Source organism: Macaca nemestrina, chromosome 2 (assembly GCF_043159975.1).
Source record: "Macaca nemestrina isolate mMacNem1 chromosome 2, mMacNem.hap1, whole genome shotgun sequence".
Classification (NCBI taxonomy): Eukaryota; Metazoa; Chordata; class Mammalia; order Primates; family Cercopithecidae; genus Macaca; species Macaca nemestrina.
Window position 1 is genome coordinate 148,764,056 of NC_092126.1, and position 20,856 is coordinate 148,784,911.

General features: G+C 51.2%; 1 protein-coding gene across 7 annotated transcripts; it reads right to left on the reverse strand.

Annotated features, from left to right (window-relative positions):
• Nucleotides 1-258: 258 nt before the first annotated feature.
• LOC105477679 (proline rich transmembrane protein 3) lies at nt 259-8,903 on the reverse strand. Of its 7 annotated transcripts, none has more exons than XM_011734313.3 (5): nt 8,500-8,899; nt 4,556-5,107; nt 4,033-4,312; nt 3,673-3,828; nt 376-2,706 (listed from the first exon to the last, which is right to left on the reverse strand). In XM_011734313.3, exons 2-5 carry the CDS (start codon nt 5,048-5,050, stop codon nt 932-934), a joined length of 2,706 nt encoding a protein of 901 aa, XP_011732615.2. In that variant the 5' UTR covers nt 5,051-5,107; nt 8,500-8,899; the 3' UTR covers nt 376-931. The 7 variants fall into 7 exon arrangements, with proteins under 7 accessions (XP_011732610.2, XP_011732615.2, XP_070948283.1 ...); XM_071092182.1 differs by having other exon boundaries at nt 4,033-4,315; XM_011734308.2 differs by having other exon boundaries at nt 259-2,706; nt 4,033-5,107; nt 8,500-8,895.
• Between the last annotated feature and the right edge of the window lie 11,953 nt (nt 8,904-20,856).

Below are 20,856 nucleotides of genomic sequence, written 5' to 3' on the forward strand. Positions count from 1 at the left end.
AATGGGCTTCATAATGCTTTCCACTCAGACTTAACATGAGAATTAGGTCATAAATGTGAAGACCTGGACAGTACACAAGAGATGTTCAATAAGTGTGGTCGCCATTATGACCAGGGCCTCCAAGCCTCAAGCAACCTTTCCTCAAAGTCCTCCCCTCTGTCCAATACACAGGACTTAGAATGACTGGGAGGCAGGGCCTCCAGTCTCTCCTTCCTTCTATGAATACAGGATCCTGGCATGGCCAGTGGGAAGCATGAGCCAAGTCCTAAGGGTTTATTTCTTTGGCACAAAGAGGACAGTCTAGACAAGCGAGGCTCATCACTCCATGATGGGGAGTCTGGGGCACCTGCTCCCTGTTCTTCATGCCCAAATCCATGCATACCCACCCTGTATTCCGCATAAGACACGGCCTCTGTGCAAAATACCGGCTGAAAACCAGAAATATTAAAAGCAAAAAACAGGGCATGGGGGTGGGGTGAGTTCAAACCTGGCTGTCCCCCGGGGGCTGTCGTCAGGTGGAGGCCTGGGGATGTCTTTTTTTTTTTTTTTTTTTTTTTTGAGACGGAGTCTCACTCTGTCACCCAGGCTGGAGTGCAATGGCGTGGTCTCGGCTTACTGCAACCTCCGTCTTCCCGTTCAAGCAGTTCTCCCGCCTCAGCCTCCCGAGTAGCTGGGACTACAGGCGTGTGCCACCTGGCTATTTTTTTGTATTTTTAGTAGAGACGAGGGTTTCACTATGTTCGAGACTAAGAGGCTGGGCTCGAACTCGTGACCTCGTGATCCGTCCACCTTGGCCTCCCAAAGTGCTGGGATTACAGGCGTGAGCCACCGCGCCCGGCCAGGATACCCATTTTTTAAAGTCTCGGCTGTCCCAGTCGGCCATGCCATGTGGGCATCGGCCAGGGTCCTAGCCCTGCGTCAGGACCGCTCCTCAAAGCTCGATGGTATCACTGGAGGCGCTGCGGGATTCCCCAGGCTTGCTGCGCGGCTGGACCTCTCCCTGGCCGTTCCCCGGCCGAGCAGCGGTAGAGTCAGGGGCTGGGGTCGGGGCAGGCAGTAGCTGTACTGTGCTGGGCAACTCATCTAGGGGCAGACTGTCCACTGATGACAGCCCGTGGCGCCAGGGGTTCCAACTGATCTTGAGTGAGCCCCTGGAGAAGCTGTCCAGGGAGCTGCCAGAAGCCACCGCGGCTGCCCCGTCGGGCTCTTCCACTACGTGTTGTGGGACCGGCCCGCGCACGCGCACGTCGCTGAGCGACCTGCAGCGGCCGCGGAGGAGCGAGGAGCCAGCGTCGTCGAGCTCGGCTTTGGGATGGCTGCCCCGACGCGGCCGCACAGCGCCTCCAGGCGGCGGGGAGGCCACGCCGCGGAGGCCGCAGCGCTTGAACACACTGTCTCGCACCAGGTGCTCGCGGAAGAGCGCGGCGTCGATGCTACGGCTCAGGTTGATGGGCGATGGCGGCCGCAGATCCAGCTCGCTCAGCGATGGCGCCGGTCCCACACCGTTGCGGGACAGTCCTGGGCCACCCTGGGGTCCGCGACCCAGCGACGCAGCCGAGCCCCAGGCGCCTGAACTGGGCGTGGCCAGCTGCCCATTCTCCGCCGGGTTGCGGATGAGGCTCTTGCTGATGTCCAAGCTGCCTGCACCAACGCTGCTGGGCCGCGCATAGCAGTTATTGGGTCGCTCCGGCACCTCGCTCTTGCCCGACGGCGCCGGGCACGCCAGCCGCATCAGCTTAGCCCAGCAAGCGTGCTCCGTGGGCGGCCTGGGTCTCGCGGCAGCCACCGCGGCCAGCGCCAGGGCGAGCGCCCATGTCAGCTCCAGGAGGCGCAGCCAGAAGTGGACACCCCACCAGGCCCACGAGAAGCGGCCCACGCGACCTGGGCCCGGGTACAGCCAGAGCGCAGCCGCCAGCTGCAAGCCGCTGGCCAGCAGCCCCAGCGCGCCAGCCACGGCCAACAGCCGAGGGCCCGGACTGGCATCCCAGCCCCGTGGGCCGTCCAGCAGGCGGCGACGGCACAGGCAGAGCGTGCCTAGAGCCACGGCCGCGCCCCAGACGCACGACAAGCCTTGCATAAGGAGGTTGAGCACAGACCATGTGGACAGCAGGTCTGTCGCGAGCAACCCCACACCATGCACCAACGCCACTGCTCCCAGCAGGAGTGGGTTTTGCAGCGGTGGCGGCAGCCCCGCGCCCAGGCCGAGCAGAGTCAGGGCCGCCAGCGCCGTGAGCAGCAAGGGGAAGGGCAGGTTGTAGAGCACCAAGCCCCCGCGAACGCCCAGCCGCGCCTGCGAGCCATAAGGGTCGGTAAGCATGTAGGCGGATCGCAGCCCTGAAGCCACGAGCACCAGCACCGCGGCCACCAATGCCAGCCGGGGCCCTGCTGGGGCGGCTGCCAGCGCAGCCAGCGCCAACAACGCGGGCAGCAGAAAGAGCACCCCCACCCCGTAGACGTGCAGCTCCCAGGAGAAGCTCAGGACCCGCCGCAGGGGGCCCCAGCGTAGCGGGGGTGCAGTGGCATTGGCTGGGGGGCTGGAGGCTGGGGCTGAAGCCATGGAGCTGGCTGAGGGCTCCGGAGGGGGAGGCTGGCCCAGGGCTCGCTGTGTGGTGACTCGAATGAGGCCCCGGCGTGACGTCGAGGGGGCCTGGACTGGGGGTGCTGGGGGATGGCTTTGGGGGCGCCCCGGCCACTCCTCGGCGTCATCTGCAATGATAACAATATTAAAATCGCCTTTTGAAAAGTGCTTTTGATTTTCTATCACCCTCTAGTGTGGTTAGCAAGTCATTTAACTTTTCCAAGCAAATCTGCAAAATGGAGATAACAGCACCTGCCTCATTGGGTTGTGAAGAAGACGGAATGTTTAGCATGGTGCCCAACACCCAGTAAGTGCTAAATGGATGTCCCCTATCGTTTTTATTTCAGGGTACTATCAGGGAGGTAGTACCCCAGCAGTTCAACACATGGGCTGCATAATAGAATCGTCTGGAGGCCAAGGAATAAGAATTTCTTGGAACGTGGCTTGGGCATTGAAATTTCTTCCTTCCTTCCTTCCTTCCTTCCTTCCTTCCTTCCTTCCTTCCTTCCTTCCTTCCTTCCTTCCTTCCTTCCTTCCTCCCTCCCTCCCTCCCTCCCTCCCTCCCTCCCTTCGCATTGAAATTTCTCCTTCCTTCCTTCCTTCCTTCCTTCCTTCCTTCCTTCCTTCCTTCCTTCCTTCCTTCCTTCCTTCCTTCCTTCCTTCCCTTTTTTTTTTTGAGACAGGTTCTCACTCTGTCATCCAGGCTGGTGTGCAGTGGTGCAATAAGGGCTCACTGCAGCCTTGACCTCCAGGTCAAGGGATTTCCCACCTCAACCTCCAGAATCGCTGGGACTACAGGCATGCACAACCACACCCAGCTAATTTTTGTATTTTTTTTTTGTTGTTGTTCTAAAACATATCCATGTTACATATTAGAACATTCTAGCCCCAAAAGGGCAAATGACTTCTCCCAGATTTCCCAGTGAGTATGAATTTATTATCCTAGGCTGTTTGAAGGAGGCCCTGGGCAACTCCTTTAAGCAGGTGATTGTCTCCATTCATTCCCTGCCCTCCACCCCTCACACACCCCCAACAGAGGTTCTCAGTTACTAGACAGAGCACTCCCTCTCCCCACACCCCAGCCATGCCCTCACCTGGCTGCAGGGCCCCCATGGGGCTCTCTGTTCGGTTTGCAGCTGGGCCAGGGTCTGAGGGACCAGGGATGAGGGGCTTGGGGGTGCCTGGGGCCTCCACGGCTCCTCTCACCCGCTGGGGGGAGATGGGGTCTGCTCCATTCATTGCTGCTATCTCTGAAATGACAAAGTAGTCATCTGACTATAACTAAGCAGTAGTTACCTGACCCTCCTATGGTGCTCCTAATCCCTCAGGATTGAGTCACAATCACCTTCATTTGCCACAGAGAGGAAAATGAGACGTAGAGGGACCCAGGATCAAACAGAATTGAGGCATCCAGCTGCCCCGGAACATCACTCAACACGCTCACTGACACCAACCTGGCTTGGACGGCCCGTCAGGAGCCTCTGAGGCAGGCGGATCCATGGGCTGGGGTCCTGGTGAATCCTTAGCGTCAGGGAGGTCAACCTGCTTGGGCAGCGGACTTGAGGAGCTGACTTCCCAGGACACCTCAGCTCCAGCCCTCTTGGGGGTCTCAACCGGCAGCTCCTCAGCAGGAGGAAGGCTTCTGGCCAATGCCAAGTCTGGCTGGGCCCCTGGCTCCTGAGAGTACACCACCTCAACTGGGGGAACTGAGCCAACATCAGAGGCTGCTGGATCCTGCTGGGTGAAGAGGGGGCCTTGAGCTGCCTCCTGGAAGTGTTCCTCAGACCCACCCTGTCCTTCCAGGACTGGCCTCTTGACAGTACCTGAGTGGGGAACAAGGGTGTGGGGTGGGCCCTGGTAGTCTGAGGGAGAAGTGGGTGGGACCCTGCTCTTGGTTTTGGCCTTCAGACCCTCATCTCTAGGTGGCTGCTGTCCCTGTTGGCCTCCATGCTGCAGGGAGGGAGGAACTGTGGCTACCCTGAGTTGAAGTCTGGGAGTTGTAGGGATGAAAGTGAGATGAGGGTGGCCCACTGGGTGCGGAGCCACTGCTTCTTGCTCCAGAAGCTCTTGTGAATCCAGAGGTCCTGTCCAGCCGTGGGAGCTTTGTCCTCGAGCCATCTGGAGGTCATCAGTTACTGGGGGTCGTTCTCTCTGAGCCCCTTGGGCTGCTTTGGGCCCATACAGGGCTGGGCCAAGGGGAGAGGCTACAGGCTTCTCAGGCATCTCGTCAGCAGGGGCGTGGCGGACATCAGAGTTCCTATGACTCTCAGCTCTGGGGTTGTCCAGGAAGATGTCAAAGGAGTGGGGCTCTGAGCCCAAAGAGCCGTTAGGGTGGGCTCCAGGAATCATAGGGGTTTTGGAGTTTTCAAGTGGCCTGGGAAAGCCCCTCCCCAGGGCAGGGCCAGTCCCCAGGAGTGGCAGCAGCAACAACAGCAGAAAGCCACATACACAGCCCCATGGGCTGGAGGCCATGGTCTACTCCGATGCCTGGGCCTAAAGCCCCCACCTTCCAGTCCTCACTGGATGAGCCTAAAAAAAAAAAAAACAGGGGGAATGACATGTGAGGGCTGAGGGCCCCCATGCCTTCCTCAAGGGGCTGGCAGGAAAGAAAAACAATGCAAGGCAGCAGCTTCTCTGCTTTTAAAACTGCGGGATGTGGCACTTGCCTGCTTTAAAACCTTCAGTGGCTCCCCATTTCCCTCAGGAAAGAACATAAGCTCCTCTCCTGGCCTTCCAAGACCCTGGCCACCACAGGCTGTTCATCTGTCCTCCAACATCCACTGGACTGTGTGACTCCCATGCCTTTGCTTCTGCGGAAATGCTCTCTCCCTTCTCCTTCACTTGCTGAAATCCTGTTCTTTTTTTTTTTTTTTTTTTGAGACATAGTCTCACTCTGTTGCTCAGGCTGGAGTACAGTGGCATGATCTTGGCTCACTGCTGCAACCTCCGCCTCCCGGGTTCAAGTGATTCTCCTGCCTCAGCCTCCTGAGTAGCTGGGGTTACAGACATATGCCACCACACCTGGCTAATTTTTATATTTTTAAGAGATAGGGTTTCACCATGTTGGCCAGGCTAGTCTTAAACTCCTGACCTCAAGTGATCTGCCCCTCTTGGCCCCCTAAAGTGCTGGGATTACAGGCATGAGCCACTGCGCCCAGCCTGAAATGTTATTCCTAAAGCCCACTTCAAAAATGAGAGAGGTGGAGAGGGAGAGGAATATGCACCTGCCTTTGGGGAGGGGCCTGAGTTTGAATCCCAACATCTTCATTTCCTGGGGGAGTCATTTGACTTCTCTGCATCGTAGTTTCCCCATCAGTAAAATGGGGGATAATAAGCCTGTCTAACTTGAGGCGGCTCTTATAAGACTTAAATAACCAAACACATATGGGCGAGGTTCATACCTGACGCTTGAAATGCATTAGAACCCTTTCACTTTTCCCTCTGTCCAGAAAGCTTTCTGTCTCTCCATTCCCCTTAACTATTTCAACAAATAATTTGCACACACACTATGTGCCAGGCCCTGATGATAAAGCAGTGAAAAACACTGATGAGACTGCCCTCGCAAACGGCATTCTAGGGGAGAGACGATGATACATACTTTTAAATAAGATGAGCTATGAAGAAAATAAAAGAGGGCTAAGAGATGGATGAGAGGCCATTTACACAGGGGTTACCAGAATGTCCTCTCTGAGGTGACACTTAAGCTAAATGCTGAATAAGAAAGAGTCAGCTCTTTGAAGATTTGGGGAAAAGGCATTTAGCAGAGGGAACAGCAAGTACAGAGGCTCTGAGGCAGGAATGAGCTGGGTGAGTTCAAGAAATAATAGGAGTGTGGGCTGGGCACAATGACTCAGGCCTGTAATCCCAGCACTTTGGGAGGCTGAGGCTGGTACATTGTTTGAGGCTAGGAGTTTGAGACCAGCCTGGCCAACATGGCAAAACCCCATCTGTACTAAAAATACAAAAATTAGCCAAGCATGGTGGCGGGTGTCTGTAATCCCAGCTACTTGGGAGGCTGAGGCAGGAGAATCACTTGAACCCGGGAGGCAGAGGTTGCAGTGAGCTGAGATTATACCATCACACTCCAGCCTGGGCGACAGAGTCAGACTCTGTCTAAAAAAAAAAAAAGAACACAAGTGCTGCTGGAGCACAGGAAATGAAAATCAGGAAGGCGGAGGTGAGGTCACAGGTGTCTTGTAGGCCACGACGTGGCACCTGAATTTTATTCCACATGTCATAGGCAGCTAGTGGGGATGGAAAGCATGGGGATGACAAAGCCTTATTCGTGTTTTAAAAAACGGAGAGAGGCCAGGTGCTGTGGCTCACACCTGGAATCCCAGCACTTTGGGTGGCCTAGGTGGGCGGATCACTTGAGGTCAGAAGTTCGAGACCAGGCTATCCAACATGGTGAAATCCCATCACTACTAAAAATACAAAAATTAGCCAGGCATGGTGGTGTGTGCCTGTAATCCCAGCTGCGTAGAAGGCTGAGGCAGGAGAATCACTTGAAAGCCAGGAGATGGAGGTTGCAGTGAGCCAAGATTGCACCACTGCATTCCAACCTGGGCGACAGAGCGAGACTCCAGCTCAAAAAAAAAAAAAAAAAAAAAAAAAGACGGGGAGAGAGACGCCATTGTAAACACCCAGGTAAGATAGGATGGTGACTTGTTTCAGCTTAGACATTCCTCTTCCCGCCTTCCTTCCCTCACCTTCCTGGGCACTTGTCACCCTGGTCTGATTCTATAATAATCTCTTATTTCAAACCTGCAGCCTCCAGTATATACCTGGCCCCAGGTGGATATCCCCTAAAAGTTCCTGTTCCCGAGAGCCTGTCGGTGGGCCAGGGAGGCACCACCAGGAGAGGGTGCATGGAGGGTGCGAGAGCTGAGGCCTCGGTGTGTTTGGGGGCAGAGGCCCTGCTCTTTTCCTCTCTGGGGAGCAGCTGTCCCCAAAGCTTCCAGGCTCTTAACCCGTGGTGGCTCACAGACACCTTAAGAAGCCACTGAAAATCCCTGATGCTCTCCCAGCGAAACGATCCTGGCTCACCAAAAGTTGTGGACAATTTCAAGGGGTTCAAAGACCTCTGAGTCCCATCCTCCAAACTTGAGTTTAGACTCTGTCTTAAAGCCTTGTTAGTTCATTTCTCAAACATTCACGGAGCCTCGTGGGCTGCTCCTGGTCTAGGATAGGTGCTGGGGGCCCAGAGACAGGGCTTAGCTCCAAGGTTGAGAGTAGGGGTGTGCTTAGAGGCCCCTAACACAGGTACTGGCTAAAAACAGTGCCCCTGTGTTTAGTTCTTCCCCAGTTAGGCTCCTGTGCTAAGCTTAGCAACATGTCATTCCGCCCTCCCAATACAAGGTGTGGGACTAGCCATTTCACAAGGAGAAGAAACGGGGGTTCAGAGAGGGTGAGCAACTCCCCCAAGGTCACACAGCTGAGTGGACACAATCGGGGTTGTGAAACCCTCGGAGGCTCATCTTCCACATGAGGTCCAAAACGCTTTGCCTTTGGAGGGCTGAATGGGGCCTCCAAAGATAAACATGCCATCTGCCTACCACCGCCAACCCAAGAGATGTGGGCACCTGCGGACAAGGCCGGGGCTTGCCCAGTCCTGGGCTCCCACTGCTGGAGAGGCTGTGGGGGTGGCGGATCTCTCTGTCGCAGGGACTGGGGAGAGGCCGGCCTGGGGGCAGGGCGAGGCCGCTGCAGGGCAGCCTCGGAGCTGGTCCATCTCGGGTTACCTCTCCTCCTCCTCCTTCTCCTCCTCCGTCTCCGCTCTCCCTGGCTCCGCGCCTTCCCGCAGTGTGCTGGATGGGGGTGGGCGCCGTGCAGGCCTTGTCGCCTGCGCCCGCGACGGGGGCAGCAGGCCACGCTCCCCGCCGGGACCCCGCCATCGCCCCCTCCCTGGGCCAGCTCCTCACCTGCGCGCCGCAGCCCCCGCGTTCACCTTGCGCGCGTCCCTGCAGCCGCTCGCAGCGCCGCATCCTCCGAGATGCTCAGGCTCGGCTAACAGAGCCCGGCGCTGCAGATCGCGAGCCCGCCCACAGGAGCGCAGCCCTGCTTAACTCTTTCCCCTTAGGGGTGGACTCTTCTCCCAACCCTGACTTCCTCTCGCTCAGGGATTCTCAGGGCTGAGTGGAACCGAGGTCATCTCTGAGGAATGTGGAAATGCCTTCTGCAGCATCCCTGAAAACGGGGCAGCTAGCCTCTGCTTGCATACCTCATGGGACGGGGAGCTCACTTCCTCTTTGTATCCCTATACCCTTTTAGGTAAATCCTACCTACAGCTTGGTATGTATCCTTCAGATTATTTTCAATGCACAATTACATGTATATCTTAAATAGAAATGACGTCATACTGTACACTTTTTTTTTTTTTTTGAGACAAGAGTCTTGCTCTGTCGCCCAGGCTGGAGTGCAGTGGCGTGGTGATCTCGGCTCACTGCAACCTCCACCTCCAAGGTTCAAGTGATTCTCCTGCCTCAGCCTCCCCTAGTAACTGGGATAATAGGCATGCAGGGCTAATTTTTATATTTTTAGTAGAGACAGGGTTTCACCATGTTGGCCAGGATGGTCTCGAACTTCTGACCTCAGGTGATCAGCCCACCTCAGCCCCCCCAAGTGTTGGGATTACAGGGGTGACAAACCGTGCCCGGCCACCGTACACATTTCTGTAATTTGCCTTTTTCACTTTACGATATATTCTGGCACATTTTTCATGTAAATATCTATAGATTTATCTCATTTCTTGTATCCACTGTTCAGAATTCCAGCATATGGTCAGCTAGTTATTGTTCTTCATCCTGTCCCCTGTGATTGGACACAGGTTGTTTCTAGCCTTTTGCTAGCAGGAATAATGGAGCAGGGATAATGCTTAACACATCATTGTGCACGTGAACTAGTGCACCTACCAGATAATTGCCTAGCCGAGGCATGGTAGTAAAATCTATGGGTCTGCATATGGGGCTGGTAAACACTGTCGAAATGTTCCTGGTCTTTCTTTGAACACCTCTTGATATACTAAACACCCACTATTAAGCTCAATTCTTTAAGGGAAATCCACACAGGAAATATATGTGGTTATCAAAAATGAGACAGGACTGGGTGCAGTGGCTCACACCTGTAATCCGAGCACTTTGGGAAGCCTACACAGGAGGACCATTTTGAGCCCAGGAGTTCAAGACCAGCATGGGCAAGATGGTGAGACTTTTTAAAATTTTAAATAATAATAATAATAAACTAGCTGGGCATTGTGGTACATTCCTGTAGTCCTACCTACTCCAGAGGCTGAGGCAGGAGAATCATTTGAGCCCAAGAGGTCAAGGTTGCAGTAAGCTATGGCCACTGGAGTGTCACTGGAGCACACTGACCACTCTGTCCATTGACCACAAGCTGTGTCACTGGAGTGCAATGACCACTGCACTCCAGCCTGGGCAATACAGCGAGACTCTGTCACAAAAAAAAAAAAAAAAAGAAAAGAAAAGAAAGAGAGAGAGAGAGAGAGGGAGGGAGGGAGGGAAAAAGAGAGAGAGAGAGAGAAAGAAGAAAATTTGGCCTGTGTAATGGCTCATGCCTATATTCCCAGCACTTTGGGAGGCCAAGGCTGGAGGACTGCTTGAACCCAGGAGTTCGAGACCAGCCTGGGCAACATGGCAAAACCCCATCTCTACCAAAAAAAAAAAAAAATTAGCCAAGTGTGGTGGTGCACACCTGGGTCCCGGCTACTCAGGAGGGTTACGTGGGAGGATCACTTCAGTCCAGGAGCCAGAGGTTGCAGTGAGCCAAGGTCGCACCACTGCACTCCAGCCTGGGTGACAAAAAGAGACCCTGTATCAAATAAAATATTAAATTTAACTTAAAAAATAAAAAGAAAAAATTCTTCCTAGGGCTGAGCTGACATCTCCCTCCCAAAGGCTTCCTACCTCTAGCTCTCACAGAAAAGCAATACTCAGCCCCCAGTCGTGTCTGACATGTTGCGGTTTGAAGAATATCCCATCCCTAATGGCTGGTAAATGGTGGGGCCTGCATTCAGCTGTTTGACTCTGGGAGAGAGTGCAGGCCTTACCCATTTCACCACATGACCTGACCAGCTCTGTTTTCCTTGTTGGACAAACCCTTCAGAATTGTAAAGGCATCTCTCGTTTCTCTAGAGTCTTCTTTCTCCAGAATAAACACTCTTTTTCAGCTGTTCCTTGCAGGACAGCATTCTGGGTTCTCACCATGTGGGATCTCGTCGCTGTTTGCTTCTTACCAGCTCAACAACGCCCCCCTTAAAGTCAGACTCTTGGAAATGAATCTCGTTGGGAGTAAAGGTGAACCTTCACCTCTCCTTTCCAGGATTCTCCTCCATTCATACGGCCTCACACTGAATTAATGTTTCTAGCCGCCACATCATGTTACCCAACTGATCTAGTAGTAAGGTGTTCCCATCTCTTCATGTACAACTGGTTTATTGACGCTTAATGCAAGATTCTACATTTGTTTGTTGTTTATCTTGTTAGATTTATCCAGTTGTTACAATCTTGTAGGAAGTTAACTGGATCCTGATTCTACATATAGCTAATTGACATTTTGGAGGGTTGTGCAATAATCATGTCCCTTCCTGACAGCATCCTGACTTCCTCTGGGGGACCTGTATCTTTTCCCCTGTGAGCAGTATTGGCCAGAAGGCAGTGCTAGGGCCCCCTACAGAAGCTGAGGAGTCTGGATCCTTCCTCTCACTTCCCCTTGTGAACTCGCTGGGAGCCTCCTTTGGAGATGTTGAGATTCCCTCCACAGGCTCGGAGCTGGCCCGGTTCCTTTCCTCAGTTTCTCCTGACGAGGGCAGGTGTGTGAGTGCCTGACCTTCCAGTCCATACAGGGCCATCTGGCTGCTTCCTGGCTGCCCTCTTTAGAACCAGGGGCCCCAATCCCATCGCGTTTCTAAACTACCAACTGGCAGGGGTTCTGAGATTCCAAACAAAGGCAAGAGAGATTAGGATCTCTTTGGCTAGAGGCAAGGCGAAAGCTGATCCTATGGAAAGAGGAGACTGGCTGGGGTGGAGGTGAATGTTTAAGTGGGGAACACGAGACGCAGGTGTGGATGGGGAGTATCTCAGCTCCAGATGGAGCTCCCAGCATCCTTCTGGAGACTCTGGGACGGCGGGGATAAGTGGAAGATGACTCCAAGTATACAAGGGGTGGTCAATATCTCCTGTTTACCAAGCACTTGGTCTGCCAAAAACTATGCTACACACCATTATTCTTTTTAAGTCCTCATGACAACCCTAGGTGTTATGCTTTTCATTATACAGCTGGCAAGCTGAAGCTCAGAGAAGTTCAATAACTTGGTAAAGGTCGTGCAGCAACGAAGGGAGAGGCCTGACTTTAGAACTAGTGCTCTGTGTTTGGAGACAGAGTCTTGCTTTTGTATTTTTAGTAGAGGCAGGGTTTCGCCATGTTGGCCAGGCTGGTCTCAAACTCTTGGCCTCAGGTGATCAGCCTGCCTCGCCCTCCCAAAGCGCTAGGATTACGGGCATGAGTTACTACACCCCAGCCAGAACCAGTGCTCTTAATAGTAATGACACCCTCCTGCCCCTCTGGAAGAACCTGAGAGAGGAAAGTGGGGGCGATGGAAACCCCAGGCCTTCCAGGCAGCCCCTACTATGTTAGGAGTTAATTGAGTCCATGAAAATAGGCCCTCCAGTTTGGATCTCTGTTGACTTCAAACCAACAGAGCTGAAAGTTGTGACTCCCCAAGGAAAGAGAGGGAAGGAAGAGGCAAAGAAGATGGGGCTGGCGATGATGAAATCTCCTGATTAGACAGAGCCCAGGACAGTTGCCTGGCATTTTCGTTCAGGCTGGTTGCTCTGGCAGGCATGAGCAAATAAACAAAAGGGAGAACAGGTGGGAGACAGTGCAGGCTGGCGAACCTTCTCTGTGCTCTGCCCACTGTCCTGAACTCTGAGGGCAAGGGGAGTTATACTCTTTTACTAAACTGGCCAAATGCAGCCTGAAGAGTTCCTGGAGTCTTAACCTATCCATTCTCAGATTTTAGCTTCCACCAACACCAACTAAACAAACCTGATCTTTTTAAAGAGGTTTTTTGTTTGTTTTTTGAGACAGAGTCTCTCTCTTTCACCCAGGCTAGAGTGCAGTGGCACGATCTCAGCTCACTGTAACCTCCGCCTCCTGAGTTCAAGCCATTTTCCTGCCTCAGCCACCCAGTAACCGGGATTACAGGCGCACACCACCACACCTGGCTAATTTTTGTATTTTTAGTAGAGACGGGGTTTCACCATGTTGGCCAGGCTGGTCTTGAACTCCTGACCTCAAGTGATCTGCCTGCCTTGGCCTCCCGAAGTGCTGGGATTACAGGTGTGAGCCACCATCCACAGCCAAGAGTTATTTTTTTTGGTGAAATCTGATGCCACTTTAAAATCAGCAGATCCTTACCCCATTCCCTTTCACTCTCAATTCCCACTTGCTGGAAGTAATTATTTTCAACTCTTTCTGGTACTTCTGGTTATTTCTTCTGGTATTTATCCTATTTTCACATCAGATTTATGCTGCTAATGTTAATTATTTTCAGTTTGGGGGGTTAATCTATTGACTACTATGAAGATAATATGAAAATGTAGCTCTTCTATTGCTTTCCACATTTTTCTGTAGTTTTTTGATATCATTATTCTGCATTTACAATACTAGAACTGTGAAACAATTATTCAAGCTGATTCAAGAAGTGTACTGTAAGTATAATAATTCCTTCCCCAGACATTCTGTTTCTCCTGCAGTAAGTACTGCTTGGTTTTTCTTTTTTTTTTTTTTTTTTTTTTTGAGACAGAGTCTCGCTCTGTCGCCCAGGCTGGAGTGCAGTGGCCGGATCTCAGCTCACTGCAAGCTCCGCCTCCCGGGTTCACGCCATTCTCCTGCCTCAGCCTCCCGAGTAGCTGGGACTACAGGCGCCCGCCACCTCGCCCGGCTAGTTTTTTGTATTTTTTTAGTAGAGACGGGGTTTCACCGTGTTAGCCAGGATGGTCTCGATCTCCCGACCTCGTGATCCGCCCGTCTCGGCCTCCCAAAGTGCTGGGATTACAGGCTTGAGCCACCGCGCCCGGCCCACTGCTTGGTTTTTCATTTGCTTAATTTTCTTTTTTCTTTTTTTTTTTTTTTGAGACGGAGTTTCCCTCTTTTGCCCAGGCTGGAGTGCAATGGCGCGATCTCGGCTCACCGCAACCTCCGCCTCCCGGGTTTAAGCGATTCTCCTGCCTCAGCCTCCCGAGTAGCTGGGATTACAGGCATGCGCCACCATGCCTAGCTAATTTTGTATTTTTTTTTTTTTAGTAGAGACGGGGTTTCTCCATGTTGGTCAGGCTGGTCTTGAACTCCCGATCTCAGGTTATCCACCCACCTTGGCCTCCCAAAGTGCTGGGATTACAGGCGTGAGCCACCGCGCCCGGCCTCATTTGCTTAATTTTCTATGCATCTATCACAAATTCATTCCCCTTAATCTTTCCTTAAAGTGAAAAACAATCTGAAGATTTAATTTTCCATTCAGATAACATTTTCAGAGATTCACAGAACTCTACAGAGACAACAAACAACATGGTTTCTTTGACAAATGAATGTCTTGGGAAAAAAGGGAGGGAGGGTAAACTGTTATATAAGAGATTTAAGCCGGGCGCGGTGGCTCACGCCTGTAATCCCAGCACTTTGGGAGGCCGAGGCGGGCGAATCACAAGGTCAGGAGATCGAGACCACGGTGAAACCCCGTCTCTACTAAAAATACAAAAAATTAGCCGGGCGCGGTTGTGGGCGCCTGTAGTCCCAGCTACTCGGGAGGCTGAGGCAGGAGAATGGCGTGAACCCGGGAGGCGGAGCTTGCAGTGAGCCGAGATCGCGCCACTGCACTCCAGCCTGGGCGACAGAGCGAGACTCTGTCTCAAAAAAAAAAAAAAAAAAAAAGAGATTTAAGAGAGATAGCAACCAAATGCCATGTGGGGGCCTCGTTGGGAGCCTCAGTCAAACAAATCCACTGTGGAAAAGACATTTTAAGACAATTAGGGAAATACGAACACAGATTGGGTCTTAGGACATATTAAAGTATAAGCATGTTTGTATTGGGTGAAATAATGGCCTTGTGGGTTATGTGTAAAAAATTCCGTATGTTATGATACCTACTACTTATGTGTGAAATGACATACTTGTGATTTACTTTTAAAATATCCAACTCCACTGCTCCCTCCCCTCCCAAAAAAAAGTGATTTTGGGAAATACATTAAAAAATTCTGGGCCAGGCCGGGCGCGGTGGCTCAAGCCTATAATCCCAGCACTTTGGGAGGCCGAGATGGGCGGATCACGAGGTCAGGAGATCGAGACCATCCTGGCTAACACGGTGAAACCCCGTCTCTACTAAAAAATACAAAAAACTAGTCGGGCGAGGTGGCGGGCGCCTGTAGTCCCAGCTACTCCGGAGGCTGAGGCAGGAGAATGGCGTGAACCCGGGAGGCGGAGCTTGCAGTGAGCTGAGATCCGGCCACTGCACTCCAGCCTGGGCAGCAGAGCGAGACTCCGACTCAAAAAAAAAAAAAAAAAAATTCTGGGCCAGGGGCAGTGGCTCACGCCTGTAGTCCCAGCACTTTGGGAGGCCGAGGCAGATGAATCACCTAAAGTCAGGAGTTCGAGACCAGCCTGGCCAACATGGTGAAACCCCTTCTCTACTAAAAATCCAAAACTTAGCCAGACGCAGTGGTGCATGTCTGTAATCCCAGCTACTCGGGAGGCTGAGGCACGAGAATTGCTTGAACCCGGGAGACAGAGGTTGCAGTGAGCCAAGATCATGCCACTGTATGCCAGCCTGGGTGACAGAGCAAGATTGTCTCAAAAAAAAACCAAAAAACAAACAACAACAACAACAAAACTGGTGAAATAGTAATACTTTATTATTATTTATTTTATTATTATTATTTTTTGAGATGGAGTCTTGCTCTGTCGCCCAGGCTGGAGTGCAGTGGCACGATCTCCACTCACTGCAAGCTCCGCCTCCTGGGTTCATGCCATTCTCCTGCCTCAGCCTCCTGAGCAGCTGGGACTACAGGCGCCCGCCACCACGCCCGGCTAATTTTTGTATTTTTAGTAGAGACGGGGTTTCACTGTGTTAGCCAGGATGGTCTCGATCTCCTGACCTCATGATCCGCCTGTCTCGGCCTCCAAAAATGCTGGGATTACAGGCGTGAGCCACCGCACCCAGCCTATTATTATCTATTTATTGTTTCAAGACAGGGTCTCGCTCTGTCTTCCAGGCTGGAGTGCAGTGGTGGAATGATGGCTCACTGTAGCCTTGACCGCCTGGGCTCGAACAATCCTTCCACCTCAGCCTCTCCAGTAGCTGGGACCACAGGCATGTGCTGCCATGCCTGGCTGATCTGTTTTTCATTTTCTTGTAGAGATGAAGCCTCACTATGTTGCCTAAGCTGGTCTCCAACTCCTGGACTCAAGTGATCCTCCTGCCTCAGCCTCCCAAAGTACTTGGGATGCAGGCATGAGACATTGTGCCTAGCCTATTTTACTGTTTTAGAGACAGGGTCTCAATCTGTTGCCCAGGCTGGAGTGCAGTGGTGCAGACATGGCTCACTGTAATCTTCAACTTCTGGGCTCAAGCAACCACCCTCCCGCCTCAGGCTCCTGAGTAGCTGGGATTACAGGCATACGCCACCGTGCCCAGATAACTATTTTTTGTAGAGACAGGGTCTTGTTATGTTGCCAGGCTGGTCTTGAACTCCTGGCCTCAATCAATCCTCCCACCTCAGCCTCCTAAAGTGCAGGGATTACTGGTGTGAGCAACTGCACCTAGTCAGTACTTCATTCTTTTTATTGCTGAATAATATGCCATTGTATGGATATACCACATTTCATTTATCCATCTGTTAGCTGATAGACATTTGGGTTGTTTCCCCTTGTGGCTACTATGAATAATGCTCTATGAATATTCATGTATAAGTATTTGTGTAGACAAGTTTTCTTTTTCGTTTTTCTTTCTTTCTTTTTTATTTTTTTGAGACAGAGTCTCGCTCTGTTGTCCAGTTGGTAGCCCAGGCTGGAGTGCAGTGGTGCAATCTCGGCTCACTGCAACCTCTGGCTCCCAGGTTCAAGCAATTCTCCTGCCTCAGCCTCCTGAGTAGCTGGGACTACAGGACGCTCAATCCACCTGCCTCGGTCTCCCAAAGTGCTGGAATTACAGGCGTGAGCCAACGCACCTGACCTGGATGTTTTCTTTTCTTTTTTATTTTTGAGATGAAGTCTCGCCCTGTTGCCTAGGCTGGAGTGCAATGGCACGATCCTAGCTCACTGCAACTTCCATCTCCTGGGTTCAGGCGATTCTCCTGCCTCAGCCTCCCAAGTAGCTGGGATTACAGGCGCGCACCATCACGCCTGGCTAATTTTTCTATTTTAAGTACAGACGGGGTTTCACCATGTTGGTCAGGCTGGTCTCGAACTCCTGACCTTGCGATCTGCCCGCCTCGGCCTCCCAAAGTGCTGGAATTACAGGCATGAGCCACCGCACCCGGCCAATATGTTTTCACTTCTCTTGGGTATATATCTATTTAGGAGGGGAACTGCTGGGTCACATGGAAACTTTACATTTAAACTTTTGAGGACCTGTCAGACTTTTCCAAAGTAGCTGCACCATATGATCCCCTTGTGACTGATGGGCAGACTGAGGCCCAAAGAGGAAAACTGTCTTCTGCAAAGCAACACAGTGAGTGTGAGAAAGCAGGAGCTAATCATGGACATGACTTCAATGCCGTGCCTTCTCCTCTGACCGCACTACCATCTCACTCACTCCAGTGCTCTCCTTACCCACTTCTGCCCCTCCATTCCATTCCCTGCCCAGCAGCAAATCCCTCCACACCAGTCCCTACAAAGGCTTCCTGCTGCCACCATCGGGATGAAGTTCTGCCTCTGAGGGATGACTTATGAACTCCTCTGCCATCTGGCCCTAGTGCTGCCGCCTCACGTTTTTGTTTTCTGAAGCAGCTTTAGGGAGCTATAATTCACCCCCCACCCCATTCACCCATTTTAAGTGTACAATCCAAATGTTTATCAGTGTCCTTTCATATTCTACACTGCAGGATCATGCAGGTCTTGTTTCAGTTCCATGAAACCACCACCATCTTTGCTTCTGGGACTTTGTGCACACAGTTTCCTCCGTTTGGAACAGTCTGTATAATTTTTTTCTGGCAAGTTCCTCATGATCTTTCACACCTTAGTTGAGATGTTCCTGCTGGGAAGCCTTCCCTGACCATTTGGGTTGACTGGATGACCTGCAGGATGTTCCCACGGCCTCCCTAGGATCATCCCTGTCACAGCATGTACTACAGTAGTCTGAGTTTCTAAGGTCTTTGACTGTGTCTTGTTCATATGCAGTGCCTGGCAACACTCAATTCACTATTGGTTGAATGAACAGAAAGATCTGAAAATATCTAGCATGGCCCTGAGCACACTGTAGAAATCCTGCAAATGTCTGCAGAACGCAATTACCTCCAAGGACAGGGACAGCACCTCCTGTTGGGAACATTCCAGATGGTTTAGATCATTAAAGGTAAGATATTTTTTGTCTGGTACCCATGCCACTTCTTCTGGCAACAGCATCCCAGTTTTCCTCTGGGGAATCACTCCTATTACACCTTCAGTTCTTATAGTTTATTTATGAAAAGCTAAGCGATTCCTGGAATTTGTACATGACCCAAGGCAGATTAGTTAGATGCAATCCTAACTTTTGCTAGATTTTTTATTTTATTATTTTTTGAGATGGAGTCTCACTCTGTCACACAGGCTGGAGTGCAGTGGCACGATCTAGGCTCACTGCAAGCTCCGCCTCCCAGGCTCACGCCATGCTCCTGCCTCAACCTCCCGAGTAGCTGGGACTACAGGCACCTGCCACCACGCCTGGCTAATTTTTTTGTATTTTTTAGTAGAAACAGGGTTTCACCATGTTAGCCAGGATGGTCTCGATCTCCTGACCTCGTGATCTGCCCGCCTCAGCCTCCCAAAGTGCTGGGATTACAGGTGTGAGCCACCGTGCCCGGCCAACTTTTGCTAGATTTTTAAAATAGGGGTGCTTTCTTTTCACTGGGATTACTAATCTCGTGCCTCTATAAGAAAACGCCTGAGAAGCAGATTTGAGAAAGCAACTGAGTCCTCATGACATCATGAGAGGCCCTGAATCCAGCTGTGCCTGAAGCCAACCAGTTTACATTTCAGTTATTGAGTCAATTTCCATCCCTTTTTAATTGCTTGAGTTCAGCTTGTCACTTGCAACTGCAATATTTCTCATCCAGTTAGTAACCCTCTTCCACATACACACATACCCATCACACACCTTACAGACCAAACAGAGGAATTAAGCTTGTCCCTAAGCACGGGTTTACCTACTCAACTCAAATCTAAGTTGTATTTTTCTGAGTTGTTTTGTGCTTGACTGTCAATATTTAGCTTTCCTTGTATGGTACTTTCTATACCAAGCTTGTCTGGCTTGCGGGCCGCATGCAGCCCAGGGCAGCTTGGTATGCAGCCTAATACAAATTCATAAACTTTCTTAAAACATTGGTTTTTTTTGTTCATTTGTTTTTTAGCTCTAATCAGCTATCATTAGTGTTAGTGTATTTTATGTGTGGCCCAAGACAGTTCTTCTTCCAATGTGGCCCAGGGAAGCCAAAGGATTGGACGCTCCTGTTCCATACCATGATCAGCAAGTAGACATTTGCGGTGTCCTAAATGGTATCAGGTGGTAAGTCCAGGTGGATGAAGAGATGCAATTCTCATTTATAGCCTGGCCCAAATTAAACTCCAAGAAACACACACAATAAGCACTGCTCCCTAAACCTGTGCGGCGGTTCTGGAAAGAGCCTACTAAAACAAACTTGGCTTTTCCTTTTGACTTGCTGATGTCAAGGACAGGTCTGTGCATTTACTACCAGTACAATGGGGCAGGAAAGTCTCACACATACTTTTTTTTTTTTATTTTTTGAGATGGAGTTTCACTCTTGTTGTCGAGGCTAAAGTGGCATGATCTCGGCTCACTGCAACCTCTGCCTCCCAGGTTCAAGTGATTCTCCTGCCTCAGCCTCCCGAGTAGCTGGGATTACAGGTGCACACCACCACGCGTGGCTAATTTTTGTATATTTAGTAGAGACGGAGTATCACCATGTTGGCCAGGCTGGTCACACACATTTTAACCACCCACCTTTGCTACAAGGGAAAAAGGTAAAGCCTTGTGTGAGTGAAGAGGCAGACTCAAATGCTCCTGATGCAGAGGAACGAGGTGGCTACCACTCAATCACCAATTACCATTTGCATGCTACCCAACCTGGACCTTTCCAGGGCATACTGGACCACTCCCCACTTCCTTGGGGTGCAATGAATTGCAGACAGTTTAATCCATGGGCTTTTGCTGATTCTGTTTTCTCTGCTTGGAATGCCCTCTACACAGAGGAAGGCTTTCAAGACCCAGGTCAAAGGTTAGCTCCCCTGTGAACACTTGTTCCTTTTATATCTGGTGTAAGCAGCCATTTTAACTATCGTTAAAGGTCAGGGTTTCTTGGGTCTGCGGGTCATTATGAATAAGCTTTAGAGGGACGTGTGCGTGTCTATGCCCACATATGTTGCTCTGGAGGCCAGGGTCAGAGATTCCAGATTCTCAGATTCAGTGACCTCAAAAAAAGGTCTCTTTTAGCCAGGCATGGTGGCTTATGCCTATAATCCCAGCACTTTGGGAGGCTGAGGCAGGAGGATGGCTTGAGCTCACAAGTTCAAGACCAGTCTGGGCAACATAGTGAGGTACCATCTCTAAAAAAGTAATAAAAAATTTAAAAAAGCTCTTATGTGTCTCTCTCTTGTGAGCTGAGGGCAAGGTTCACATCTCTTTCATCTTAGACTCCCCGCACTGGTCCAAGATAGACAGTCCTAACTGTCGGCAGAAGGTTGTTAGTGACTTACAGAGGCAACATTTTCACAGGCAAAGAAAACAGGATGGTTTAATTTGTGGAGTCAAGAGTCGTTTGTTCTTAATTACTGCACTCAACACGCAAATTACATTCACCTCTTGGTACAGCAATGGCACTCTGTCACTTCCCTGGGACCTTTAATCCAGACGGAATTATTCTTGGGCCCCTTATCCACATGTCTACCAACAACTGCCGTCTCTCCCTTCTTACAGCAATATGTAAATTCTCTTTCGTTCCCAGCAACTGGGAAGTGAGGTCCTTCACCCAAAGGAATAGCCATTTCCAGTATAGCAC

Coding starts and splice junctions, on each gene's coding strand:
- LOC105477679 (XM_011734308.2), bottom strand. CDS start 5,050: ATGGCCTCCAGCCCATGGGGCTGTGTATGTGGCTTTCTGCTGTTGTTG. Junction 3,829..4,032: donor TGACGGGCCGTCCAAGCCAG/GTTGGTGTCAGT, acceptor TTGTCATTTCAG/AGATAGCAGCAATGAATGGA. Junction 2,707..3,672: donor CATGGGGGCCCTGCAGCCAG/GTGAGGGCATGG, acceptor TTATCATTGCAG/ATGACGCCGAGGAGTGGCCG.